The sequence below is a fragment of the Odontomachus brunneus genome, unplaced genomic scaffold, assembly GCF_010583005.1.
Source record: "Odontomachus brunneus isolate Ranch 3 - 2012 unplaced genomic scaffold, Obru_v1 Obru_scaffold_092, whole genome shotgun sequence".
Taxonomy (NCBI): Eukaryota; Metazoa; Arthropoda; class Insecta; order Hymenoptera; family Formicidae; genus Odontomachus; species Odontomachus brunneus.
The window spans coordinates 852672-877342 of NW_022639542.1; the positions used below are offsets into that span (position 1 = coordinate 852672).

Below are 24671 nucleotides of genomic sequence, written 5' to 3' on the forward strand. Positions count from 1 at the left end.
AGAGAAAAAAATATTTGATATCGTTAAATCACACAAAGAAATAAATTGTGATCAAGAAAACCGTTTTTTCTTTTTATTAAATTTGACTGCAGTATTAGCGATAATGATCTTGTATGCTGTTGTCACTATCATTTTCGTGTCAGAACAATGAAAAAATGTAGTTGTAGCCAAGAGTGACTATAATTTTAGTTGGATCAAGCATTTTTTCTCTCAACGCAGGTGTCGACCGGCAACGGCAACGGTGGTCTTGACTGCTATGAATGACCGTAATTTGTCGCTACAGAACTGTTACGTATCGATGGAGACGCGTAAAAACGTAAATGTGCGAATATCTCGGAATGGGATAAGTGGCAGTTGCCACTTCTCCGTTTAGTGCGGCGGTAGTTGTACTCATTGGACTCGGACAGTTATTGGCCATTCTGGCTCGCGGGGTGAGAGATACTTTACGCTAAATAATGCTTCTGCAAAAAAGCCAGCAAATGAGCGTCCACTCGTATCGCGACGTGGCATCTAGGTTTTATCGCACGGACCAAATACTCGACGAAACAGTCCCGATGAGAGATTGGTGATCGCGACGAGCGCTATTATTGCACGAGGATATTCTGATATTCGCCGAGACTCATGGAGAAAGGTCTATTTCAATAAATCAATTAAATATAATTAATATCTTTTACGAATCGTCAATGTTCTCTTGAAATAAAGCAAAGAGAAAGAAAGGAAAGGGAGAGGAGGGTCGAATTTGATTTTATTTAATTTTCTATTTTTACTGCTTGAACTGCGCGATTTTTCGCTATTAAAGTTAGAAGATCTAAAGAGAGGTACAATGAGTTGCGGAGCGGTTTAGACACGACAAATTTGGGAACTCACTAAACTGAATGTCCAAATTGAATCATTAACTGTAACGGGCGCTTGTCCAGTAATTATATTAATAATAATAATAATAAAAACGATTAATTGTTATTATTATTTATTATTATATTGCTCTTAATTATATTATTATTGCGCCAATTCATCGTTAATAACTCTCAATTTTGAAAATTTGGTCAGCTCCCAACTTCATTCTGTCTAATTCGTTTTACCACTGTACAATCAATGGAACAGATGAATAGACAAACAAATAGAAAAATTAAATGAGAGAAGAGAGAGAGAGAGAGAGAGAGAGAGAGAGAGAGAGAGAGAGAGAGAGAGAGAGAGAAATTCGTACTTTTGAGAAGCGACGATATCGCGCTCGAACGGCGCGAAGTTGCAACAGAAATGCTAATTGTCACTCTCTCGAGCTCGTTATAATTTTACTACCTTCGATTTCGCTCGGAATCACCGCCGCGGCAGTTGGAAGCGCAGCGTTGCAGCGGCGGCGGTACGTTCACTTAGGCGCGCTCATTTATATTACCATCGCGCGAACGCATTGCCCCCCGTATAATTTCCGATTCGTTACACCAAGTTCTACGTCTGTGCAAAAAGGCGGCGGGCGATATCGTTCCTCCTCGCGATCGATCGTTTCTCCTCGCGACGGAGTCGCGCGCGCGCCGAGATCCCTCGTCGTACTCGACGCGATCGACGGAGGCGGCGGCTGCTGCACCGGTTGATACCGGAAGCGACGATGATCGCATTATTAATTAACGCGCGGTCTCATCACGGCTTACACGGCCGGCTACAGAGACGTTGTGTACCGCGCCCTATGTGTACTCGGCAATCCCTGTACAAGTTGCGCGTTGCACGCAACAGAGCTACGTGTTCGTAGGCCGCCGCGATATTTATGGCGTGTCGTCGGTATGATAATTGCGCGCGTGTGTGTGTTTGTCGCGCGGGATTTTTACAATCGCTTTATAATTGCTATTGGTCCATTATCGTATGTCGTTTTAATTAATCCCAAAGCGCTGCTCGACGGAAACCGCGAGAAAGGATTCGTCAAATGTTACCCCCGCGAATTACGATTCGTCATCGGCCTACGTGCAGTTGGGAAATCTGACGAAGACGATTGTAAGCGTTGACGAACGCTCCGACCAGCACTTTGCCCAATGCCTACACGGAGAGAATTTTATAGTAAACGTTACTATGCAGAATTTTGTAATCGAGGAATAAATCAACATTCACTCTATCCTTTCATCTCATATATGCTGCTTATACTTTAGGAACTGTGCAATATATTGAGAGAAAAAATATCTAAAAATTAATAAATATTTATTTAATGGGTACTAACAGCGTATTCACTTCAATCTAAATTCTTTCATTTAGGTAGAATAAATAATTGCTTTTTTCTAAGCCTTAAAAAAAAATTTTTTTTTAAGATTTCAAGGAAACATACATTTTCTTATTCGAAAAATATTTTATATTAATTTAAATAAATATTTTGTTAGCACTCATTAAATAAACATTAGATATCTATTTCTCCTTCTTAGATATTTTTTTTTGCGTTGAAACACTTGCTAGGTCTCTAGCAAAATTATATCATGTTCCTTAGTAAGATAGACCTTACTGACAGTCTATTTCTAAAAAGCATAATAAAATTAGAAAGAATTTATATGAAAAATATAAAGGAAAACTATAATATTCTCTTCGTATAAACGTGCGTCACACGAGCGCTCAAACTTCCTCGAATGGCCGGCCACTCTCGTCAAATTGGAGCGCAGCCGGTGGCTGCGAGGATCAGGAATCCAGCGTGGAGGCTCGATCTTTCGCGACGCGCCGCCTACGGGATTAATTTATTCACGGCGGTGCATTAAAGCCACGGCCAAAAAAAAAGCCCCACCATCGCCGTCCCTCGCCGTCTCCTGCAGCCCTCCTCCGCCAACTACGCGCCGTTCCTGAAGTATCGTACCTACATCGCGGGGAGCAGTATCCCTGAATTTCCGTGACGGATCGTTTCCTTGGAGCATCGTGAACGATCCGGCCGGTTTGATCGATCGGCGCGCGAGCGTCGTCCTTGAAGTGGTCGTCCTCTCTCCTCCTCCGTCTCTGTCCCTCTTTCTTTCGCGAACGCGAGTGCTCCGAACGGCACGACAAACGAAGCGAACGAACGAGCAAGCAAGCGAGCGAGCGAGCGAGAGGCGGCAGGCCCCTCTGCCGGGGACGGGCGAGCCACGACAACGAGAGTTAGAAGTTTCTTTGTCGCGCTAGAGCCATGGCGGCATTCGGCAGCGCGCACATACCGCGGTCTAGGCAAGATGGCGTTCTCCTCTGTCCCCGTGAAGGGGACCAGCGCGGCGGTACCGGGGGCGGAAGGGGGCCTACGGGCCGGGCAGGACCGCGGGGGGACGATTTCAGGCCGTTGGAGGCCGCCCGGTTCCCCAAGTCGCATTAGAGAACGCTCGAGGATTATTACTCGCGCCGGCGGCCAACGGCGGCGGCATCCGCGTAATAAATCCGCGCCATGTGCGCATCTCACAGAATTTCTAACGTATCCTTCGCGTAAAGGGGGACCCTCCGTGCGGCTCGATTCGCCGATTTATCGCGTTGTGATTTTTGCGAAGCCCGGTCGGGAGCATCGCGGGAAGGCCGCGAAATGTCGATACGGGCGGCGTTGGAAAGGTCCTGGAAGGATCCTTCCACGCGTTGCGCAAGAGCGAGAGTCGCAGTTGCTAGACTCTGTCTCTCACGAGAATCGCGTTATTTTCTACACGGGGAAGATATTGTAGTAAAAATTACACTATCATTGTTCTGCAATCTTGGACCGCTCAGAATTTTTACAGTAAAATCACTGTACATATCTGTTTCAAAATGAAGAAAAAGAAATTAGATTGTGCTTGTTTGACTTCTACTGCAAAATTATTGTAATTATTGGAATATTTGTTATATTTCATATGTTATGTAGATCGTAAAATATACTATTTCTATAATAATATACACTATCTCAGTATAGTTCAACTTTACAGTAAATATTGCAAAAGGAGATATCATTTCAACGTAATTTTTACTACAATATTTCCTCCGTGTGTGCCCTGAGAGACAAAACATCTAAGAAACAAAATATATCTGCTTGCTAATATTTGATTAATATATTCCAAATAATAAAATAGACATTTTCTGAAAATTTTAGTTTTCTTCATGAGAACAGTTGTTTATTCCACTTAAATAAATGAATTTAGATTTAAGTAAATATGTTGTTAATATCTACTGAATAAATATTTCTTTTATTTTTTAGGTATGTCTTCTCTCAGTGTACTTGTCATAAGCCAAATGGCAGAATCAATTTGACGTTGTAAAACCTTGAGGATGGCTATTGATCTTCCACATGATTCCGCTTCCTGCGAGCACTGCTCTCTCTCTCTCTCTCTCTTTCTCTCTCTCTCATTCGCTCTCGCTCTCTCGAGGATATTTCTTGATTAGATTTCTCGTGTATTCTACGATTAGGTACACCCGAGGAGAAATCCGCTACTTGGTATTAATGTATCCCTTACCGCCGCGCACGAACAGATATTATTTACTGCGAATGCGCGAACGCGCGTATCATTTTCACACGATTACGATATATCCTCTATCCTGCTCTGGCGCGCGTCGCTCATCGGGGAGAAAAAGATTACAATGCGTCGCCGGCGTCTGCATAGCGGCCGTTTAAAGTTCATAGGTTCTCGGCACAACTAATTATAAGATAACTACGTCCTAACCGCGCGCAGTTCAGTCCGCATACTAAACACGCCGCGTCTCGAAGGACGATTGCCGGGAATCGCTCAGTGAATTCAACGGATCGAATCAGGAAAATGTGTCGTGTGCCGACTACGTTGCGAGATCCAATGACGATGGACTTCCTCGTGCAAGGAGCATTAACGTTTCCGCGTAAACGTGTCTCTTCTCGATCTCGTGCGATCGATTTTCGAGAAACACGACCTTGTTCACTAATGTCCTCTATTGAGTCGCAGATCGCCGGCGATGTGTTCCGCAGTCTCATGAGCAACGTGACGTATTCTAATTGACATATTTCGCGACAAGAAGGTGCCCGTCGAAAGAGGGTGCCTCGGCGTCGGATTCATTTCGGCCGTCGCGATTTCGTTGTAATCTCCTTACTTTACGTAAGGAGATTTCCGCGTCGCTCCTAAAATTATGAATCACGCAATCGAAACTGCGTATTGCCCGCGTATATCGTCGTGATAATCTACGCGACGCATTACGAGTACAAATGTATGCGCGCACGGGACGGATTAAAAAGTGCTTTCTGGAAAATCCAACGTGATATTTTATCTGTATTACGTATTATATATGTAGCGTGCTCCTTTTTTAGGCGAAAACTCGTTAGTATAATTGACTGTATTACTTCTCGTACACTGCCACTCTTGAGAGAGAAACCTGATTGATTAATTATATACAATTTTCAACGTGCATATTACAATAATAAGGATTATGAAACGTATCCATAATGCGGAGCGTATTGAATTCCAGCGCGAGCCTCAGTCGAAATTTTCGACCTCAGCCCTCTTTTCGAGCCGCTGAATAGAATCAAGAGAGATCGATGGCTTTGGAGTATCAAAATAGAGCGTTGAATGGAGCATTGAGACAGAAAGTAGGATCAAAATGTCGGCTTCTCTGATGAACAGTTAAAATTGCACGACTCGACGCTCCCAACGGGCCGCGCAATTTTTCAAAGTACAACGCGTTCCCAGGAGACGTTTCCGCGGTGCGGATCGGCAAGTCTGTTCCGGTCAGCTCGACGAAACGGAGATTAGGTCGAGTGGCGCGAGTCACGACGTTGCGAAGCGCCGCGAGAAATTGGACGCGCGGCCCCTCGAAGGGCATTTCGCAATGCGATTGCCGGGGGAAGATTGGCGCGGGATATTAGGAGCCGATGGAAAACCGGCCACTCACAGGTTATTTTCTGCGATTTTATCGCGACCGGCCGCGGCGCGCCTGCTTTCGAGTCGCGCGGCAAGGAAAAGTGCATTGCCAAGCTATCCGTCTGCCCATTCGACCCGGTGCAATGCGCTCGACGACGCGTCGTCGATCAGCGAACGCGAAGATGCACAGACAGGGCATCGCGTTGTGATTATGTTAAGTGCCAATAAGACCGCGGTGGTTAATTAATAGCGACGCTTTACGACGGATGCGGCTGTCGCGTTAAAACGGTCATTAAAGCGACTGTCACGCGAGAGAGAGAGAGAGAGAGAGAGAGAGGGGAGAGAAAGAGAGAGGGAAAAAGAGAGAGAGCGATGGAATTATCAACGACACGTTGTTAACGTTATCGATCCGTGCCCAACGAAAGAACGATCGGATCGATGCCGCGGCCTCCGAACGGCGTGCCCGTCGATAATTCAATGGGATTACTATATGTAACGCGCGTCGCTCAGATATGTAAATTTCATTTTGTATTTAAGGGAGTGGCGCGGGAGGAGGGAATAGATCATACGATTATCTTTTTCTATTGAATAATTGCGCTATATCGGGAGGGAAATCAAACCGACAGTCGCGGATTATGGAATTATGCGCGGAGTGTTCTAAATCGTGTCCGCGTCGTCTATCATTTATAGATTCCTCGACCGATTCGTGATGGATTCCCCTTCCTCTTTCTCCTCCCTCTTCTCTTCCGCCCACTGTTTAGAAATACGATCGAACGGTAAGAGAGTGATCGAAAGAAATTAAAAATAAACGCGCGATCGTTTAACGGAACAAACGTGGAGGCGTGCGACACCGAGTTAATTGTCGCCTCATCGCTCGATGCGTTATCGCCGTTCTGACTTATGTGGACAGATTGCCGCGATATAACGCACCGGGGAAAGAAATGTCTATTTGCAACTGTAATCACGCAATAGAAAAGCAATTGCTATAATTATGACTAAGAAAATTACCTTTTTATTAAAACCCATTACAGTGTTGGTGACGATAACTTTATGCACGTTACTGCTACACTGAGAAAAAGAAACAATCGTATCAACAAAGTTAGCAGTCAATCGTTCCTTCAAAAAAATGTCGCATCTATTGAACATATTACGCGTTGGTGTAACAATGAATTGTGTTGATACAATTACTGACCAAATCGCGATTATTGAATCAACTGTTAACTCATCGCAGCAACTGTGCAATTCGTTCGATCGACCAAACATTTGTTTAAGCGCATTTTGTTCGTTCAGGCGAAGACTCATTACTTCAACCACTTTTTTCTCAGTGTACTATTTCCGTGTAAGTACAATAAAAAAATATGGTTGGGCCAAAAACAACTCTCTCTTTCTTCTTCTTCTTCTTCTTTAATAACTTTTGTCAGCCATCTTTTCTTCTCAGTGTGCGAACTGGCGCTATTAAATCGCGCAGCTAACGATCGGTGGAAGAAAATGAATACGCGAGGCAAGAAGTGTTCTCGCGTAAGCGCTCGCGAGGCTGCCCGCTTGACACTTGATCTCGCGATCGACGCGTTGGAAAACCGACTTCGGCGCACTTATTTTGAGCCCTCCTCCCGTCTCTTGTCTCATGTCGTTGTCGTCGTCGTCGTCGTCGTTGCCGCGTCATGTCGCGCTGCGCGATGCCGATAATGCGCCTCAATGATCGCACGCGTATGCGTGCACACGTCAGGAGCGGTTTGTGCCACTGACTGGTCGGTCCGTTTCTAGGACAGCCAGTTTTTCACGCGATTTTCGCGCCATGCCTAACGTGCACCGCGCGCGGCCCGGCCTAACCTTCTTTCTTGCACGACGAGCGATGCAATCGCGATCGGCGATATGCAGCCGATCGATCACGACAACGACGATGACGGCGACGGCGAGGATTTTTCATCTCGCGATCTCCGCGTTCTCCGCGTCGGTCATTTCGTCCGTCGTCTATGAACGCTCTTCATCATTGTTCCCCTTCGAATCTCCGTCGTTTTACGTAACTCAAGGTTTCCGCCGGAATGACGAAATCGCGGAAACGCGCGCGCGCGTCGAGATGCGTCCGGCTGCGACCTCCGTTAGACACGAGGCGATACGCGCTCTGATTTAATCAAGCGGGTTTCAGCGCGACTCAGCAGTGCCTATGGTGCTGAATTCTTCGTGAGTGAGGGAGGAAGAGAAAGAGAGAGAGAGGGGAAGAGAGATGAAGTGAGATCGAGAAAATCGATTTTCAAACAACGCTCGACGTCCACGGTCTATTAGTCGAGTATCTAAACCAGTATCGTACGTCCATGAGTAGACAACAATGATCTACGCGCGTCGAATATCTAGGCTATAATTTTACATAATCCCAAGTGGACGTGTGAGAGAGTAAACTGCAACGGTTACCTGGCTATTACCGATTTACTTAAGTCGAGTGTCGAGTTCAGACATTCTATACGCGACTAGACTCTCTCACATACACACACAGGTGCTGTGTGATCTAAATATTGATCTAAATTACCGCCTGACACGCAATCGACCCAAGTAAGCGGACATCAAATAGCGGCGATTTCTTCTCACACACTGTGCATTTATTTAGATTACGTATTAACCGATCGTTCCGACGTCCTAGATTCTCTCAGATCTCCTATGTGCGCACTGAAGTATCATGGATCGCGGCTCATAATTCGAAACTGTCGTGTATCATTTATGGGCCGATTTTTGAAGCGCTCAGTAAATCGGTCTCATCTATGTTGCAGCAGTCGTATCGCGAATATTGAACTAGCGCGATTTGTAGCATCAAGAGAGACGCTCAGCGTCTCGCACTTAGCGATATCTAGCACATCCTCTGCGAAAGATGAGGATCCACCTTCGTGGGTATTCTTCGCAGACGGAGGAAGGAGAATGCTTTTCCGTAAATAACACGTCAGATTTTTCAACTAATCTTTAATCTTTCGTCCTTGAAGTAGATACGCGATCACGAGAATCTTGACGAGAATTACGTACTGAGAAAATATATTTGATGCTAGTAACTATAATCACACAAAATAATTGCTATAAATCATGGTGACGAAAAATATTTTTTTTAGTTATTAAATTCGATTATAATGTTAATAAATTTGGCTATAGTGATACTACATTGAGAAAAGAGTAAAAGTACTTGAACATTTGTTTGAGGGATGTAAAAGTGGTTTCCGTGAAACAAAGTTCATATTTCTAAAAAATAAAGTTAATTTCTGCGAAGTAAACTTTATATTCAATAAATAAATTTTCAAATATATATTTTTCTCATAAGTACATCTACTCAAAAGATACACTCCGATTTCTTTCTAATTTAGCGCAAATGTAGAAGTACAAAAAATATTCAGGTCATATTTTTTCATTTTGGTCCACTTTGAGTTTCACGGGCAGTTTATAGCTTTTTAATGTCCACACTCCTATCATCAATAAGTGTAACAAAAATGCATAAGAAATAAAAATGAATACAAGATATGGTTAAATAATTTTAACACAATCGCCATAGCTGAAACACGAATCATTCTAAACTTCTTTAGCCGAGATTCCAACCAAAATATTTCAAATATGTGCTAAATTAGTCAAAAATGGTTTGAATCTCGGCCAAACCGAGAAATTATATGTATATAAATAATTTTTTTTTATAACTTTTTATATGTTTTGTTTAAATATTTTATTATTTATACAAATAATTTTATACATTTGACTTCATATTTATAATTATCAAACCAAAAACGCCTATATCTTGTATTCAATTTTATTTCTTATGTATTTTTGTTGCACTTGTTGATGATAAGAGTGAAAACATTAAAAAGCTATAAATTGCCCGTGAAACTCAAAGTGGGCCAAAATGAAAAAATATGACCTAAATATTTTTTGTACTTCTAAATTTGTGCCAAATTAGAGAGAAATCGGAGTGTAACTTTTGGGTAGGTTTACTGGTTAGTGTAACTTTATGTGCATGTCAGCACTACCATTTTCGTGTTAGAGCGACGAAAAAATATGGCCGGGGCCAAAAATGACTATAATTTTAGTTAAATGAACCATTTTCTTCTTTCATTGCGGAATTGTATCCGTCCGTTCGTTCGTTTGTTCCGCAATCCGCGACTTTCAACTTTTTGTCGGGTGGTAATTTGTTTGACGATCGCGGTGACTCGGTCTCGATCGGCGGGCGTTGCGCGCGAGTATCCAAGGTGAATGGAACGAGAATGCGCCTCGGTAAAAATGCGATTAAGATTGCACGCGCTTGGGGTGGCGGCGGGTGCGCACGCGGCGATTGCTATTACGGTCAACGGAAGTGCATTTTTTTTTATTTCGAGGCTGGCCGCGGAGAGGAGAACGGCGTCGGGCTTTGCAAAATGTTCCTTGAGCGGGGGAATTCCTCCCGTTTCCAAATTAGCATAATGATAATCCTCTCGACGCGGTCGTTTCGAAAAGTCGCGTTTTATTTACATACGCCTGATTACGCTTTCCCGCTCTGCCGAGCAGTAATCACCGACTGTGTGCCCGCGACGTATGTGGGCAGTTGGGGGGAAGAAGGGATTTTTTTCGCAAGACTTCACAGCTGGATCGATTTGATCATTGCTATTGACTGTGAATTATAAAGGCATGCATGCATAATAAATGACGTTGTGGGATATTTCAGTTTTAGGAGCGCGAGAACAGCCGCGCGCGAGAAAGCAATCGGACAGACAGGTGTACATGAATTTGGCGGCAACTTTGTACGCCGGTCGACTCATAAAAGTTGCATCCCTTACAAGCGATTCATGTGGCACTCATATTTACCTCACGTAGAATGACGAAATAGAAATACGAGGGAAGCATCGAAATTTGCTCCAAACAATGTGTCGTGTAAAATGTAATGCGAAAATCTGAATGTGACTTTCGGTAAATTCATCGCTGCGTCAATATGATAAAAAATTCACAATATGGCGTAGTATATAAATTTAATGATTATTCAACACAGTGTATTTGCGTCATAAATATAATACAAAAAATTGTAAAATTTGCATCATCGATTATCTCACGTCGTGATAATCACGAAAGTCAATCTATGGACGTTATTGCAATGTAATATTTTTTTTTTACGTTACTCCAGATAGATTCCGAGTTTTCTGAATAACATTTCTGGATAAACTCTCATGATTATCACGACATAAAGTTGATGATAGGAACTTTGCAATTGTTTTAATTATATCTGTGAGGCAAATGCACTGCACCGAATTAATCATTAAATTTACATCACACGATAATGCAAATTTTTTGTGTTGTTGATACAACAACATATTTACCAAAAGTTATATTCAGATGTTTATGTCGCATTTTACATGCCACATTGTTTTCAGCAAATCATTTTGTTCAGATTTTTTTCGTACTCCTGCCTCATCATTTTATATGGCAAATATAAGTGCTATATGAGTCACTCATAAAGCGCATCCTCCGTATCCTTAGAGATGGACTGATAAAGCCAAATTTGCGCACACGTGTTCGTTCAGGTTCGTTTTCTCGATGCAATCCGTGGTCGAAGAAAAAAGAAAAGAAAATTGAACTACGGTTCACTCTACTTCGCACACAAAGCGCCATCGCGAAGTACAAATTCGAGAGCAAGGATAAGCCGTTGTGTCGGTGTCGATCGCGCGTCGAGATTACCTCGATCGAAACCTCTGAACTCGCGCGAACGACACGACAGCTACGACACGGTTGCTCGGAGACGACGGTTGCTCCTCTTATCGGCGCCGAAAGACGCGGACGACGCGCTGACGACGACGGTGCTCGCGATGCGTTTCGGTGCAGTCCGCGCGGTCGATCCGGGCGGTTCGCGTCGACACGTGTACGCGCGCGTATGCGTGCACGTACGTTTGCACGCGAGCGCACGCGGGCACCAGGAGTACGGGTATTTGGCACAAGGCCGACATTAGCATCTCTACCGGTATACCCCCTACCATTCCGCATCGTCGTCGTCGTCGTCGTCGTCGTCGTTGTCGTTGTCGTCGTCGTCGTCGTCGTCGTCGTCGTCGCGGCACAACTCTATCCGCAGAAACCTGTATTCCAGTTATCTCACTCTCGCGGGAACAGAGAGAGAGAAAGAGAGGGGAAGGGAGAGGGGAGAGAGAGAGAGAGAGACTAACAGCGTCGCCATCGTGAGAAGGCGAAGGACCTCCTACTACCGGCGGACGCACGGCGGACGCATGGAAACCGTTTGGAAATAGGCACGGCCGCCGCGCGTTTCGACGTTCCTTTTCCTTTTTCCCCGCATTTTCTCGATCGTTCTCACCGGCAGCGGAGAGAACCGGGCGTTTTCTTACGTTCCTACATCGCGGTTCGACAAGAGAGAAAGAGAGAGACTCGCGTGGGCAGGCCGTTTGGCCTGCGGCCGTGCGCTCTCGAATCCTTAATGCTCCTTCCTCGTCAGTCGAGAACGCGCTCGTCCTTTCCGAAGGATCCGTACGTACGTACACCGTTCGGCCGCCACATATCGAGATGAGGATCCGCACGGCTGGCGGATTCTCTCGGAAATAGAAACCGCCGGTAATTCCGGCGAATTCAATTTTCGTTACTATTCGATGCCGAGGAGAGTGTACCCTTTTTTGTTTTTCTCGTTTTCTATTTTTTTGTTTCTTTTTTCGAAAGACGCGTAGGGCGGTCAGAATCGAAGATCTCTCGATGTATCTCCGTGATATCTCGTTGCAATCGGTCTCGCGAGTATATTGCTCGAAATGATATCCGTTTGTTTGGATAAGTGTGTGGGTTCTTATCTCGAGAGATACATTGATCGTCCGATAATTAAAAAGTTATCAAGTGCGATTATATCGACCTGTCAAATTATGTGCGCGCGCTCACTCCGAAGTTCCCCGAAGCCGCGATAAGATATTTCTTAAAAATTGCTCACGTTCTCCGTCATTGACCCCCGCGCGATAAGTGTTCCAGCCAATGACTGATGTGCATTCGATAAAAAAGGAAAAAGACACTTGCAATTTCTACTCGTGACATTTCTTTTGATAGGACAGGTAATCAAGGAAGAGAAAGAGAGAGAGGGGGGAGGGCGATACGTGGCGCAACATTTCGCAATTATCGTACGAAGCTCTTCGTTTTGCACCACGTTTTAAATTGAAAATCCAGAAATTCCGCTAAAGCGCGTCCGATAATCGCTCGGAACTTTCGAAATCCGCGCGCCTCCATGAGATCACCGTGTAGGTAAAAATACCAGTACCTGGACATTAATAATACTGGTACCTAACTCTAGACATTCTGATTAGTTTGCTCTTTAAATACGAATATTTACACTTTCGACGTAGAATATATACATGTACAGGATGTCTGATTAAGCGTGCCACACCTCGTGTACATTGAGATAAAAATATAAGAACATTTATCTGTGGGACAGAAAGTTTATTTTTCCGAAACGAAGTTTACTTCTGCAAAATAAATTTAATTTTTGTGAAGTAAACTTTCTCATCCCGCAAATAAATTTCCAAGTACTTTCTTCTCAATATACACGCAGTGTATATGATAATAAAAACTCCACGTAGTTGTTTGCAAAATGGTAAATTTTGTACCCAATTTAACTCATTCCACATATACACGAGGTAGGGCCGCTTATAGTGTCGGACACTCTGTATATTCCATATGTGCACGCAAAAAAATTTCAGTTGGTGCAACCAAATAGGAACCAACTGAAAATTTGGTGATCAGAAGCGATATCTCTGTTATGAAAACTAATATTTCTGTTGTCGCAACCGAAAATATTCGTCTGAACAATCAACGATATTAAAACTCGGTTAAGGCAACTGAGAACAATTGACTATACAGAAGCCTCATAAAGGAATTTTTTTGTTCCTACAGTCGAGGTTTCGTCTGATTCCTGAGCAACCGAAAATTCGGTTGCACCAACAGAATTGTTTTTTTTCCGTGTGTATATACATTTTATATTGAAAGTTTAAATATGCGTATTTAAGGATCGAAACAAATGAGAATGTCCAGAGAATGTCCAGAGCCAGTGTTATTAGTGTCCAGGCATTAGGATACACTTTTACCTTACTCTTTTGACGAAGGTTTCTCGCAAAGTCGCGGCCACGTGCACGCCGACTTGCTAACACGCCGTTCCCGCGCTCGGAGTGCAGATACGGTGACGCGGGAAGGAAGGAAAAAGGAAAAAAGGAATTAATTATGCAATTATCCGCATGACACCGTAAAGTAGGTCTATACCAACGGGTTTCGCCATCGCGGCGCGCTAATACACGCGCGCGACGGAATTTCGAAACGACGGTTTCACGCGCCGCGAGAAAGAGAGAACAAGAGAGAGAGAGAAAAGTTTATTTGCGTCCTGGAATACAATCCTCTCAAGCTAACAAAAAAAAAATACTTTAAGTATTAAAAGCTTGCACATGATACTGAGACGCATTATACAAGTAAAATTAATGATAGCACTGATATAATAATTAAATTTAATAATAATAATAAATTCGATAGTAATAATAATAATAATACCCTCTTTAGAATAAAAGATTTAAGAGTTTAGAGAGTAAGATCTAAGAAAAAGAGAGAAAGGTAAAGACACCACCTCGGGCTGATACGATGAGCGAACGTATGGATCCGTACGTATGATCGCGAAGCTCGTGTATCGCGGTTTCCGGATCGCACGGCCGGCCGCGTTCGCATCGGGTTATCGCCGAATCGCGGAAGCGCGATCTTTCGCGTGGCGACGCGATCGCGCAGGCAGCTGCACGCGGATAAGTTTCTCGCCTCGAGGAGGATTTCCAGGTCGCCGCGGAATCGACGAGTCCGCGGTATCGGATCGAGATTTCTCTCTTTCTCCCGTTCCCCCGGATCTGTCTCTTTCTCTCGCCCGCGTCTCTAATCGCCTCGTCTCTCCTCCCTCCGTTCGGCGGTGCGCGAGAGGAATCCGCACGTACGATAAGTAATGCGGCATCGAGTGACACCTTAACCTGGATGACCGGTATATACGCGCGCTGAGAAGCCGCCGCCGAGACGACTCCGCGACTCGCCTGCCGGATTAGCCGGTAGATGCGAATTGGCGAGATTCTAGTTCGCGTTTCACCCCCGGTGAAACAGCGGCGACCGGATGTCTAATGAGCGGATGCTCGGTCTCCTTCTCTGGTCGCACACCTCTGCTCCCCTTTCCCTGTCCCTCTCCTTCTCGTCGTCTTTCTTAAGCAGATAAGTCGCCTCTGATTTTTCTCAAGACGCGAGTCCGCGCACGTAAACGACGTTTCGTATCGTCGGTATGATAGGTAGAATAGATATCGGTTCAATAGATTCTCTTTTCTCTTACGAAATGCAATAACTTGTATTCAGCGCAATCTCTGATTTCGCGGACGATTCGCGCAAGTTGGTCTCTCCGCTCTATCGGATTCATACGATCGTCAATTCTCGGCGGGAAGATACATTTGGGTGGAATCGCTTTGTGTAATTTGGGACTAACCGATACTCCGCCGGGTCGTGCGCTAAAAGCGAAAGAATATCACATATTTCGCGAATATTTAAATAAAATTATCTCCATCGTCCACCGCGCACAATTTTCACTCTTTATCCAAAAATGATATATAATATAATTTAGAATAATAATGAAATTTCCTGGTGCAGCGCGTGTATAATCCGATAAGTGTAGTGAAATAAAAGTATCAATAAATCGCGACGCATCTAAATTTAGAGAGAGAGAGAGAGAGAAAGAGAGAGAGAGAGAGAGAGAAGGCAAAAAATAACTACATATCGAACTTTTCGACTTTTTGAGGTGCTAAATGTCACCGAAAATTTGATGGCGCATAAAAATGTTATCGGTAATAAGAAGCAAACAATGCGACCGTAATAATGTACGATATTACGCGATACGTTTATTTACGTCGTTAAATATGTTTTTCATTAAAACCGGAGGGAATGGGTGATTTTTAGCCAATTAGAGACGCGCAAAATGTCCCGTGTTTCGTGTGTAAAACATATTATATTCCATAAATTTTAATATCATATAATATCAATGAATATTGTCTGGCCGTAAATTTTAACGGGCAACTCATACAACGCCCGCGTTTCTCGTTACGCTCGCGGAGTGAATTGATTGTAATTATTACGCGAGGCAGCGAATGCAAAACATCGCTTTGTTTCGTATCCTCTGCCTGCTTACTTCACCGGCCTGCCCTATTCATATTTTCCTCTATTATGTTAGGCAACGCCCGGCATCGGATTTGGTTTATTAGTATTACTGCTAAACAATGCGAAGTTTACCAAATAAAATTCGCGGGCATTTACCGGAAAGCTTCGCATAATACGCAGGTTTTCAGCGTGTGCGCGGGGATGGCGCTGTTATTTCACATTATTTTACATAGCAACGCAAGCTCGCTCATCTATAACGTGCTTTAAGAATACGCGAGTGTACTAAATTGACATTTAATCGAGCGCCCGACGTCGCGACGTCTCGAATCGACGCGATGATGTCGCTCGGCACGCAATTATATATTTGTTAGTATTATTGCCGTTGTAAAAGGACGCGCCGAGGAATACGAGGAAGAACTGTATTCCGCGGGAGATTGACATCAAGAAATCGCTGCGACACGGCGTCAGTCGGGCGTGGCGAGAGGCGAATCTCGAAAATTTTTAACAACCGCGCGAGAACGACTGCGAGAAATGCGCGACACGTAACGAAACGGATACGTCGCTGCGAAACGAGCATAATATCGGTCTCCGTTATCGTCGGATGCACTTTGGGCTCGCAATTCGGTGCCCTCCCCTCCGCGCTCGCTACAAAGAGTTCGTTTACCCCGTTTATACGTGCGCGCGAGGCCGGCCGCTATCGGTCGATTCAAGCACGACATTCGACGAGAGCCGAGAGAAACGAGAGCGCCGAGATAAAACTGAATTTAAGGCGCGATCGGGGACCCCCTCGAACAAACAAACGCAACCGCGTCTAGACGTTCCTCGCAGATACACGTATTTACGCGTGTGCACGTGCTTGTGTATGTGTATGTGCGTAAGCGCGTTGCATCTGTCGCAGATGCGTAAGTAGAGAAGGAGGAGGAAGAAGAAGCACGTCGATGCGATCTTCGGGAAGACTGCGAAAATTTCTCAGCGCGTTTGGACTTTCGATTACGCGCGATTTAGATTCGAGGCCGAGGCCGGTTTCTACTTGCAATACGACTCTCAAATCGTATGTACACCGACCGGCATAAATAGCCCTAACATCTAGTATAATTAGATTATATTTTCTAATTGAGAGGAAAAATATTTTCTTCTCAAAATAAAATTATATAAAAAAATTTTTTTAATTTGCGATGAGTATATATATTGATAACATATTCGCTCTTGTACTGATATACATATTTCTACGTTGAAAAATATTTTTTTGACATAAAAAGATACACACTTTGCTAAGACAGTTGATTTTCATGAAAATAATTGTTTGTTCTGCTTGAACGAGTTGGAATTACCGAAATTCTCTACTCGAGAGTTGAACAGTTGCAAATTCTGGTTAATCAGAAATCTTGTTGGACTGAAACAGAATACTGATATTTGGTTAGTCCAAGGAAATCTCTTTTCCCGCGTGCACGACGCCGAATTGCATTTCGCGTGTGTAATCCCGAAGAAGCGGATGTTTCGTCCGCGCTTGCCTCACGCTCGTACACACGCGAGTAACTCTGAGAAATATGATTCACGCCGAAAATGCTATCGCGATTTTACGATCGGACGGAGCGCGTCCCTCGATCGTTGCAGCGGATTTCGTAATGGCCCCCTCTTTCCCTTTCCCCGCTCTGCGATCCATCGACATGTCGTGATATCGCGATATTTTCCTGCGCGGCCGCCGTTCTCGAATCCGCCACGGCCAGGCGCGCGAATGTCATTGCCACGAATTCGCCGTCGCGGATACCGGCGGCAAAGATCGCGAATCTATTTTTGGCGCGGACGGGAGAAAACAGCCCAAGTGCTCGCGATCGCGACGCGAGAAAGGAAGGAAGGAAGGAAGGAAGGAAAGCAAGACGACAGAGATACATGCTGAAAACCAGTTCCTCGTTTTCAGTTATTTATGCACCTAGCACGGCAAAAAGGGAGGTACCGCGAGACAAGCGTGGGTACGCGCCGCAATCGAATCCGCGAACGTTGAATTATTATCACGACTTCGGCACAGCGACCTTAAGAATTCATCGAGATGCGAATAGTATCAAAAATATGCTGAAGAGAGGATTTTGTTGTCGAAACGAAAATTTAACATATCGGACCAAAATTTCGTCAAAAGTGGCATCAACCAAATGTTTGGTAATCGCAACCAAAGGATTTAATTACCGCTTATGTGTGCTTTGTACTTCCTCATAATAGTTCCAAATATAAAAATAACTTCTTCAGTGTATACCGGAACATTGAAAAAGAATACTGTTTGATATTTGTAACTATATTTATATAGAGAAATAATTACTGTAAATTATGACAAAGAAAACTATTTTTTAATTAAATTCTACTAGAATGGTAATGATCTTATATGCATATTAGTACTATTATTTTCGTATTAAAATAACCATAAGATAGTTGTATAAAAATAGTTATAATTTTTAGTTAGATCAATCATTGTTTTCTCGCAGTGAAGGAGCGAGAACCTCGACATATATTTACGACATATATCGACGTTATTTGAAAATTCTTCTCGTCTTCTCCTTCCTCGCTTCTTGTTTTTTATTTAATTTTTTTTCAGTTTTCCGTGTCGTTGAATCCTCGCGCGCCTGTCGTTCCTTTATTCGCGGGTCACGCCTCGCCTCTGAACTCTTTAAACCGCTATTCCCGAGATCCGCTCCTAATGTCGCTTCCTCCGTTGATCGTCCCTTCGCGTGACGGCGGCCAACGGCCCAACGTTCCTGAACCGTCTTTTTACGTATCACGCTGAACTAACGAACCGGTGTGACATAATGATATTTGTTTTACGTGCGCGTAGAATTGTGTACGAGAAAGAAAATGCGTTAGACCACGAGAAGCCCAAACTAGCACGGATTCCAGTTCGAGCGGGTCCGAGTTAGCTCGAGCGACTTGTCAATTTTCAATCGCGTTTAAACAGTCCCTCTTGCTGTCAGTAGCGTCTGACACATATAGCCTCGCGGAATGAACATTACAGCTTTGTATTAAACATTCAGGAATGTTCTTACGATGAATTCTTATGAATATTATAATCGCGCGAGGCGCGCGAAGAAACGCAAACTAAACGTTCACAATGTAAACTTGTTATAATCGGAAATCTTCCAATGTCGAGACGAGCGTTTTTGTGTGGCGACTGATATTAAATTCAAATCTCTCTCTCTCTCTCTCTCTCTCTCTCTCTCTCTCTCTCTGTCAAGTGAGGCTCGAGAACGCGCGAGAACCAAAAAATAATGCATATACCGTGATAATGCGCGACCGCGCGAGATTCGCAATCAATTTTCTGCCAGACGGGAAAATTCCGATAATAATATTGCATTCGGTCACTCCTTCCTCCGCAACGAGTGACAAAGGTAACGCGTACGCAAACAAGGCAATATGCGATATGTTTAATAGCACATTGTAGTGTCGTGCGCGATACGAAATTCGTGATTTCACGGCGGAATATTTGCGCGTATGCGCGCCGCATTTGTTGCACCAGGGAATTTATCGTATCCCTTAATGACGTAATCGCGCGCACGGTACGACCGATCGATCGACCGCGACATCGCGAAAATATGCGAAAATCGACGCGCAGGACAAAGACGAGGGCTGTTTTCGGTCACCCGCTCAGACATTGCGAAACAGTGGATTTCCCGCGACTCGATGGCACACATAAACCGGCCTCGTCACGGTACTTCCGTCGGAGACTGCGAAAGAGCATTATTTCAGTGCGCCGATTTTATCGCACGAACACGCGCACGAGCGTGCGCGAGTGAGCGAGGCGAGGCGAGGCGAGGTGAGGCGAGGCGAGGCGAGCGAATGTCGGAATTCAGGATCTGCACCTGGCAGCCCTGGCGATGGATCGACGTCGCCGACGCGCTTCGAGTGACGTTATCATCGCCACCGAAATAGCGCGCTGATAAGGTCGTCTCCCGGACGCGCGGCCAACGACGCGCGTCTGCTCCCAATAGAATTCCATTAATCTGGCTTACGACGATCAGTATGCGACGGTGGTGTCGTGCGTCGTATCGATAATTTAACCCAAGGATGCATAGCGCGTTTCTCCTTGTTTAATGATCGGTTGGCGCGGTGACGGACGAAGACGAAGAAGGGGAAGGAGAAGAAGTCGGAGTGCCAGATGCTTCTTCGCGCGCGCGTCTTGGGAGTCGCGGCGTTAGCTAATCGCGAAAAAGCCGTGTGTGCGTCGGTCGCGCACCACATTCGCGGAAAATATTATCAGCGTAAGAGAAGTGCACTCTTAATTGCCCGGATACTCGCACACGAATATACCGCTTCTTTTTTCGCCGTGTATGCACACCGCACAACCGCGTGCAGTAACACCTGTACATATAATGCTAACCGCGACGTTCTACACGTTGCCTCAGAAGATGCACGACTCGGTTGACAGTTGGACGCACGAGCGACACATCTCAATGAGTTATCCTGCGATCAAGCGGAACGTGTGAATATTTCGTATCTCGATTAAATCGCCACACTTCCCGACGTGAAGAAACGCGTCGCGTCCTTCTTCGTTTATCTGGATGTGTGCTTCTTAACGTCGCGTGTACCTTTCGCTATCGCGGCCTTCTGATAAGTAATGCACCGCCGTATGATGAAACGTGAAATTCCAGCTTTATCCCGAGAACTGCGGGATTAATTCGGACACATGTGTATGTGTGCGGTGAAGTAGCGCGCGCTCGTTATCGTCGGAACATAAAGTAAAAGTATCAATATCTAGACATGCACGTAACTCTGAACGCTGTTATTGTCTTACAAGTAAACCTACCTAAAAGTTACATTCCGATTTCTTTCTAATTTGGTACAAATGTAGAAGTACAAAAAATATTTAGGTCATATTTTTTCATTTTGGCCCACTTTGAGTTTATACGGGCAGTTTATAGCTTTTTAATGTTCTCGCTCCTATCATCAAGTGCAAAAATGATTAAGAAATAAAATTAAATATAAGATATAGTCGTTTTTGGTTTGCTGATTATGAATATGAAGTCAAATGTAAAATTATTTGTGTAAATAATAAAATGTTTAAACAAAACATGTAAAAAGTTGAAAAAAATTATTTATACAAATAATTTCTCGGTTTGGTCGAGAACCATTTTTGACTAATTTAGCACAGATTTGAAATATTTCGATTGGAATCTCGGCTAAAGAAATTTAGAATGATTCGTGTCTCAGCTATGTCGATTTTGTTAAAATTTTAATTAAAATTGCCAGATTTTTTTGGTTTGGCTGAAATTCGAACCATTTTTGACTAATTCAGCACAGATTTAAAATATTTTGATTGGAATTTCGGTTAGAGAAATTTAAAATGGTTCGGCGTCTACACTTTGCCGATTTTGTTAAAATTATTTAAATAGGATTTTATATTTAATTTTATTTCTTATGCATTTTTGTTGTACTTGTTGATGATGGGAATAAGAATATTAAAAAGCTATAAATTGCCCGTGAAACTCAAAGTGGGTCAAAATGAAAAAATATGACCTAAATATTTTTTGTACTTTTATATTTTTATATTTTTATATTTTGTACTTTTATATTTGTGCCAAATTAGAAAGAAATCGGAATGTACCTGGGTAGGTTTATTTGTTAGTCTTTGAGTATAAGGTTATTATCATTAGTATTATATTAAAATTTAATAAAAAAATGTTTTTTTCTCTTCACCATAATTTATAATAACTGTTTCTTCATATGACTGTAGTTGCAAATACCAAACATCTTTTTTCAGCGCATGATTGCAAATATTTTATGTTATAAGCAGCATAGTTGCATTGTCCTAGTTATCTTTATGCAATGATAATATGTATGATATATGTATATGATACATGTATGATATGATTATATTTTGGTATAACCGAGTCATATTAATTAACGTAATCACGCATGATCTGGTTGTGGCAATAAAAAATCGGTTGGAATGACACTTATCATTTACACTCTGGTTGGAGACCAGATATCGTCACTACTGCAGTACCAGTAATTCGGCAATTGCTGTTAAGTGTTGCCAAAAAATATCGAGTGATAAATCTTAAGTGGGTTCAGCAAGATAATTGAATTGGATGCTTTAATTTTTTAGTAAATCTACTTAAGAAATTTTAGTAACGTCACTGGATATCCGAATAACGATTTGCACTTGGCTGCCGTTCGTTTCATTATTTCTCCAGATCACTTCAGCTGATCTATAATTCGCGATAGAAATCGTGAGAGAATTCTATTTGTAATTTTATGCGCGATGTGATACAGAAATCGTATAATAAATCGAACAGAATTCCGCTTCAAATTCCGTCGTGAATTATAGATAATCTAAAGTGCGCAAAGCAGATGTTCCTTCAAATATTAAGGTCATTAAAGTTCTGATCTTTGCTTATCATGAGTATTCTTATATTAATATTTTAGGAAATTATATATGAGTGTATTATTAAATAACTGTCTTCCTCTTCTAAAGAATTATCATGAAACTCCATCGCTCATTTTTTCAAGAAACTTATTCCGAGCTAAGAGTATTTGTTCACGAATATATCCAAGAGCACTCGGGTTCTCTCCCTTTCAAAATATCTCTCAACGGCGTCCAAGAAGCACAAATTCTATCGCAGCGCGTATCCCATTTCGCAAAGAACAACATAGCATTGGACACGGAAAGTATGCAAAACGGCATATAAACTATGTCTTAAACGACGATTTTCTTATCGGAGAAGGACAAATTTACGTGGAAAAGCAGTGCGAACGCATTAGCGAGGCTAATACACGGTAATAATTATATAGCAGTTTCGTAGCAGGTCGGAAGCGATGATGAAATTGCGTCGTTGCTGCGGTCGCCGCGCTGTTGTGATCGATACTACATGTGTCTTTTGCGTCGTGCGAGATCATGAGATTTCGTGTCGCCATTTAATTATACCGCTCGTTACAATGAAACGCGTACTGTGCATCGCGCGGTGTTTCCGTGAAATCGACGACGCGACGAATGAAATCGATCGAGAAACTCGAGCGGCAAAGTGTTGAGAGCGCGAGCGGGACTAACGATGACTTGGAACTAATTCCGCTAATTAATGCCGATCTCGCGAAGACGCTACTGTTGCTCTTGTTTCGTGCTTTGCGAATTAGGAAAACAAACCCAATACAATCGGAAGAGCACTTCCGTGAAGTTCTTTTGACAAGCCGATGAACCTATACATACACTGAGAAAAAATACTTGAAAATTTATTTGTGGGATATAAAGTTTATTTCTGTGAACAAATTTTATATCTGTGAATAAGCTTTATATTCCACAAATAAATTTCCAAACATTTATTTCTCGGAGAGAAAAAATATCTGAAAAATAAAAAAAATATTTATTCGGTGTAGATACTAATAACATTTACTTCAAACAAAATTATTTTATTTAAATAGAATAAAAAATTGCTTTCATGAAAAATGCAATAGTTTTAGAAAACTATATATTCTCTCACTCGAAAGAAATGTTTTTTCAACATAAAAAATATATATATATATATGTAAAAATATATATTAGTACAAACAAATTAGTACCCATCGAATAAATATTATTTACTTTTTAGATCTCTCTTCTTTCACACTGAAAAATAAATGTTTGTAGCTATAATCACGTGGAGAAATAATTACTACAAATTCTGATAAAAAACCATTTTTCAATTAAATTTTACTATAATATTATCATAATAACTTTATATGCATATAACTACTACTATTTTACTACAAAAGATATGATTAGGGCCAAAGGTAAAACTATAATTTTAGTTAAATCCACAAATTTTTTCTGCCAGTGCAGTTTAGTTGAACGTAATTTGCATTGCAGTTTCATGCCGAAAAAAATGTTATCATAAGAATGTAATAATATGTATCTGGTGGTAGCCCATGTATATCAGTACAAGATAATTTCCTTAACAAATGGAGTTTTTGGTCACTTTACCTTGTAGAAGTATTGCGCATTATTTGTAGATACCTTTCCTCCCGTCTTTCTCGATATCAAAGACAGGCTGGCTGGCTGATGAGATTTTGAAGTTATCCGCGCTCATAAGAGGTCACTTCGACCTTTGAAATGCGTGTGCTCGACCGGTCGATTGCTCCTACACGAACGGCTGAGTAGCGCTCGACGAGCTCGGCGGAGCGTGGCGCGCATAATTTGGACCACCCTGTAGAGAGGAGTGAGGTAGGTTAGTGAATCGACGGGTGTTATCTGGATGCACGGAACGTGCAGACGGCCAGTACGGAACAACATGTTGTCCGAGTCAGCGAAACAGAGACACTTTAAGCAAAGCTGGCGAATCGGCTTCGCGAACGGCACTTAAGGTGCACTTTCTACGCGTGTACGCGCGTACACCCACACACATAAACACATACATACAACACACGGGTCCGCCTGGCGATTTCTTCGCGGTGCATGCGAATACGCGTGATGCAGTGTGTAGTTTCGGCGTGTCGTCGTCGACGCGCTTAAAGCGTCCATTTTCGTGGAAAGTAGCAGACGCGTCATATCCGCCAAGGTTCTCCGTCGAAAGCGCGCGCTCGTGTGCATAAGTGTGCGTGTGTGTGTGTGTGTGTGTGTGTGTGTGTGTGTATGTGTGTGTATGTGTGTGCAACTGTAGGTGGCGTCGCGGCAATAGCAATAGCGACTCCCGCGAATGGTGCAGCGTAAGCGCTAATAATCGACGCAACTCGCGATCGCCACTTCCGCGGGGATTACGTCGAGTCGAGAGAGAGAGAGAGAGAGAGAGAGAGAGAGAGAGAGAGAGAGAGAGAGAGAGAGAGAGAGAG

At 43.1% G+C, this 24671-nt stretch overlaps 2 protein-coding genes across 3 annotated transcripts in view; one reads left to right on the forward strand and one right to left on the reverse strand.

The window, feature by feature from the left end:
• The window catches only part of LOC116848270, a 225591-nt gene that overhangs the window by 199378 nt on the left and 1542 nt on the right, over nt 1-24671 (reverse strand). Inside the window, exon 2 of the mRNA XM_032824171.1 lies at nt 23827-24049. Within this exon, the coding sequence (XP_032680062.1) occupies nt 23827-23846 (20 nt within the window). The 5' untranslated portion in view covers nt 23847-24049. The remainder of the gene's footprint in view (nt 1-23826; nt 24050-24671) is intronic.
• Nucleotides 1-24671, forward strand: part of LOC116848284 (mushroom body large-type Kenyon cell-specific protein 1) — a 380233-nt gene that overhangs the window by 197628 nt on the left and 157934 nt on the right. The gene's annotated exons all lie outside the window — the stretch shown is intronic.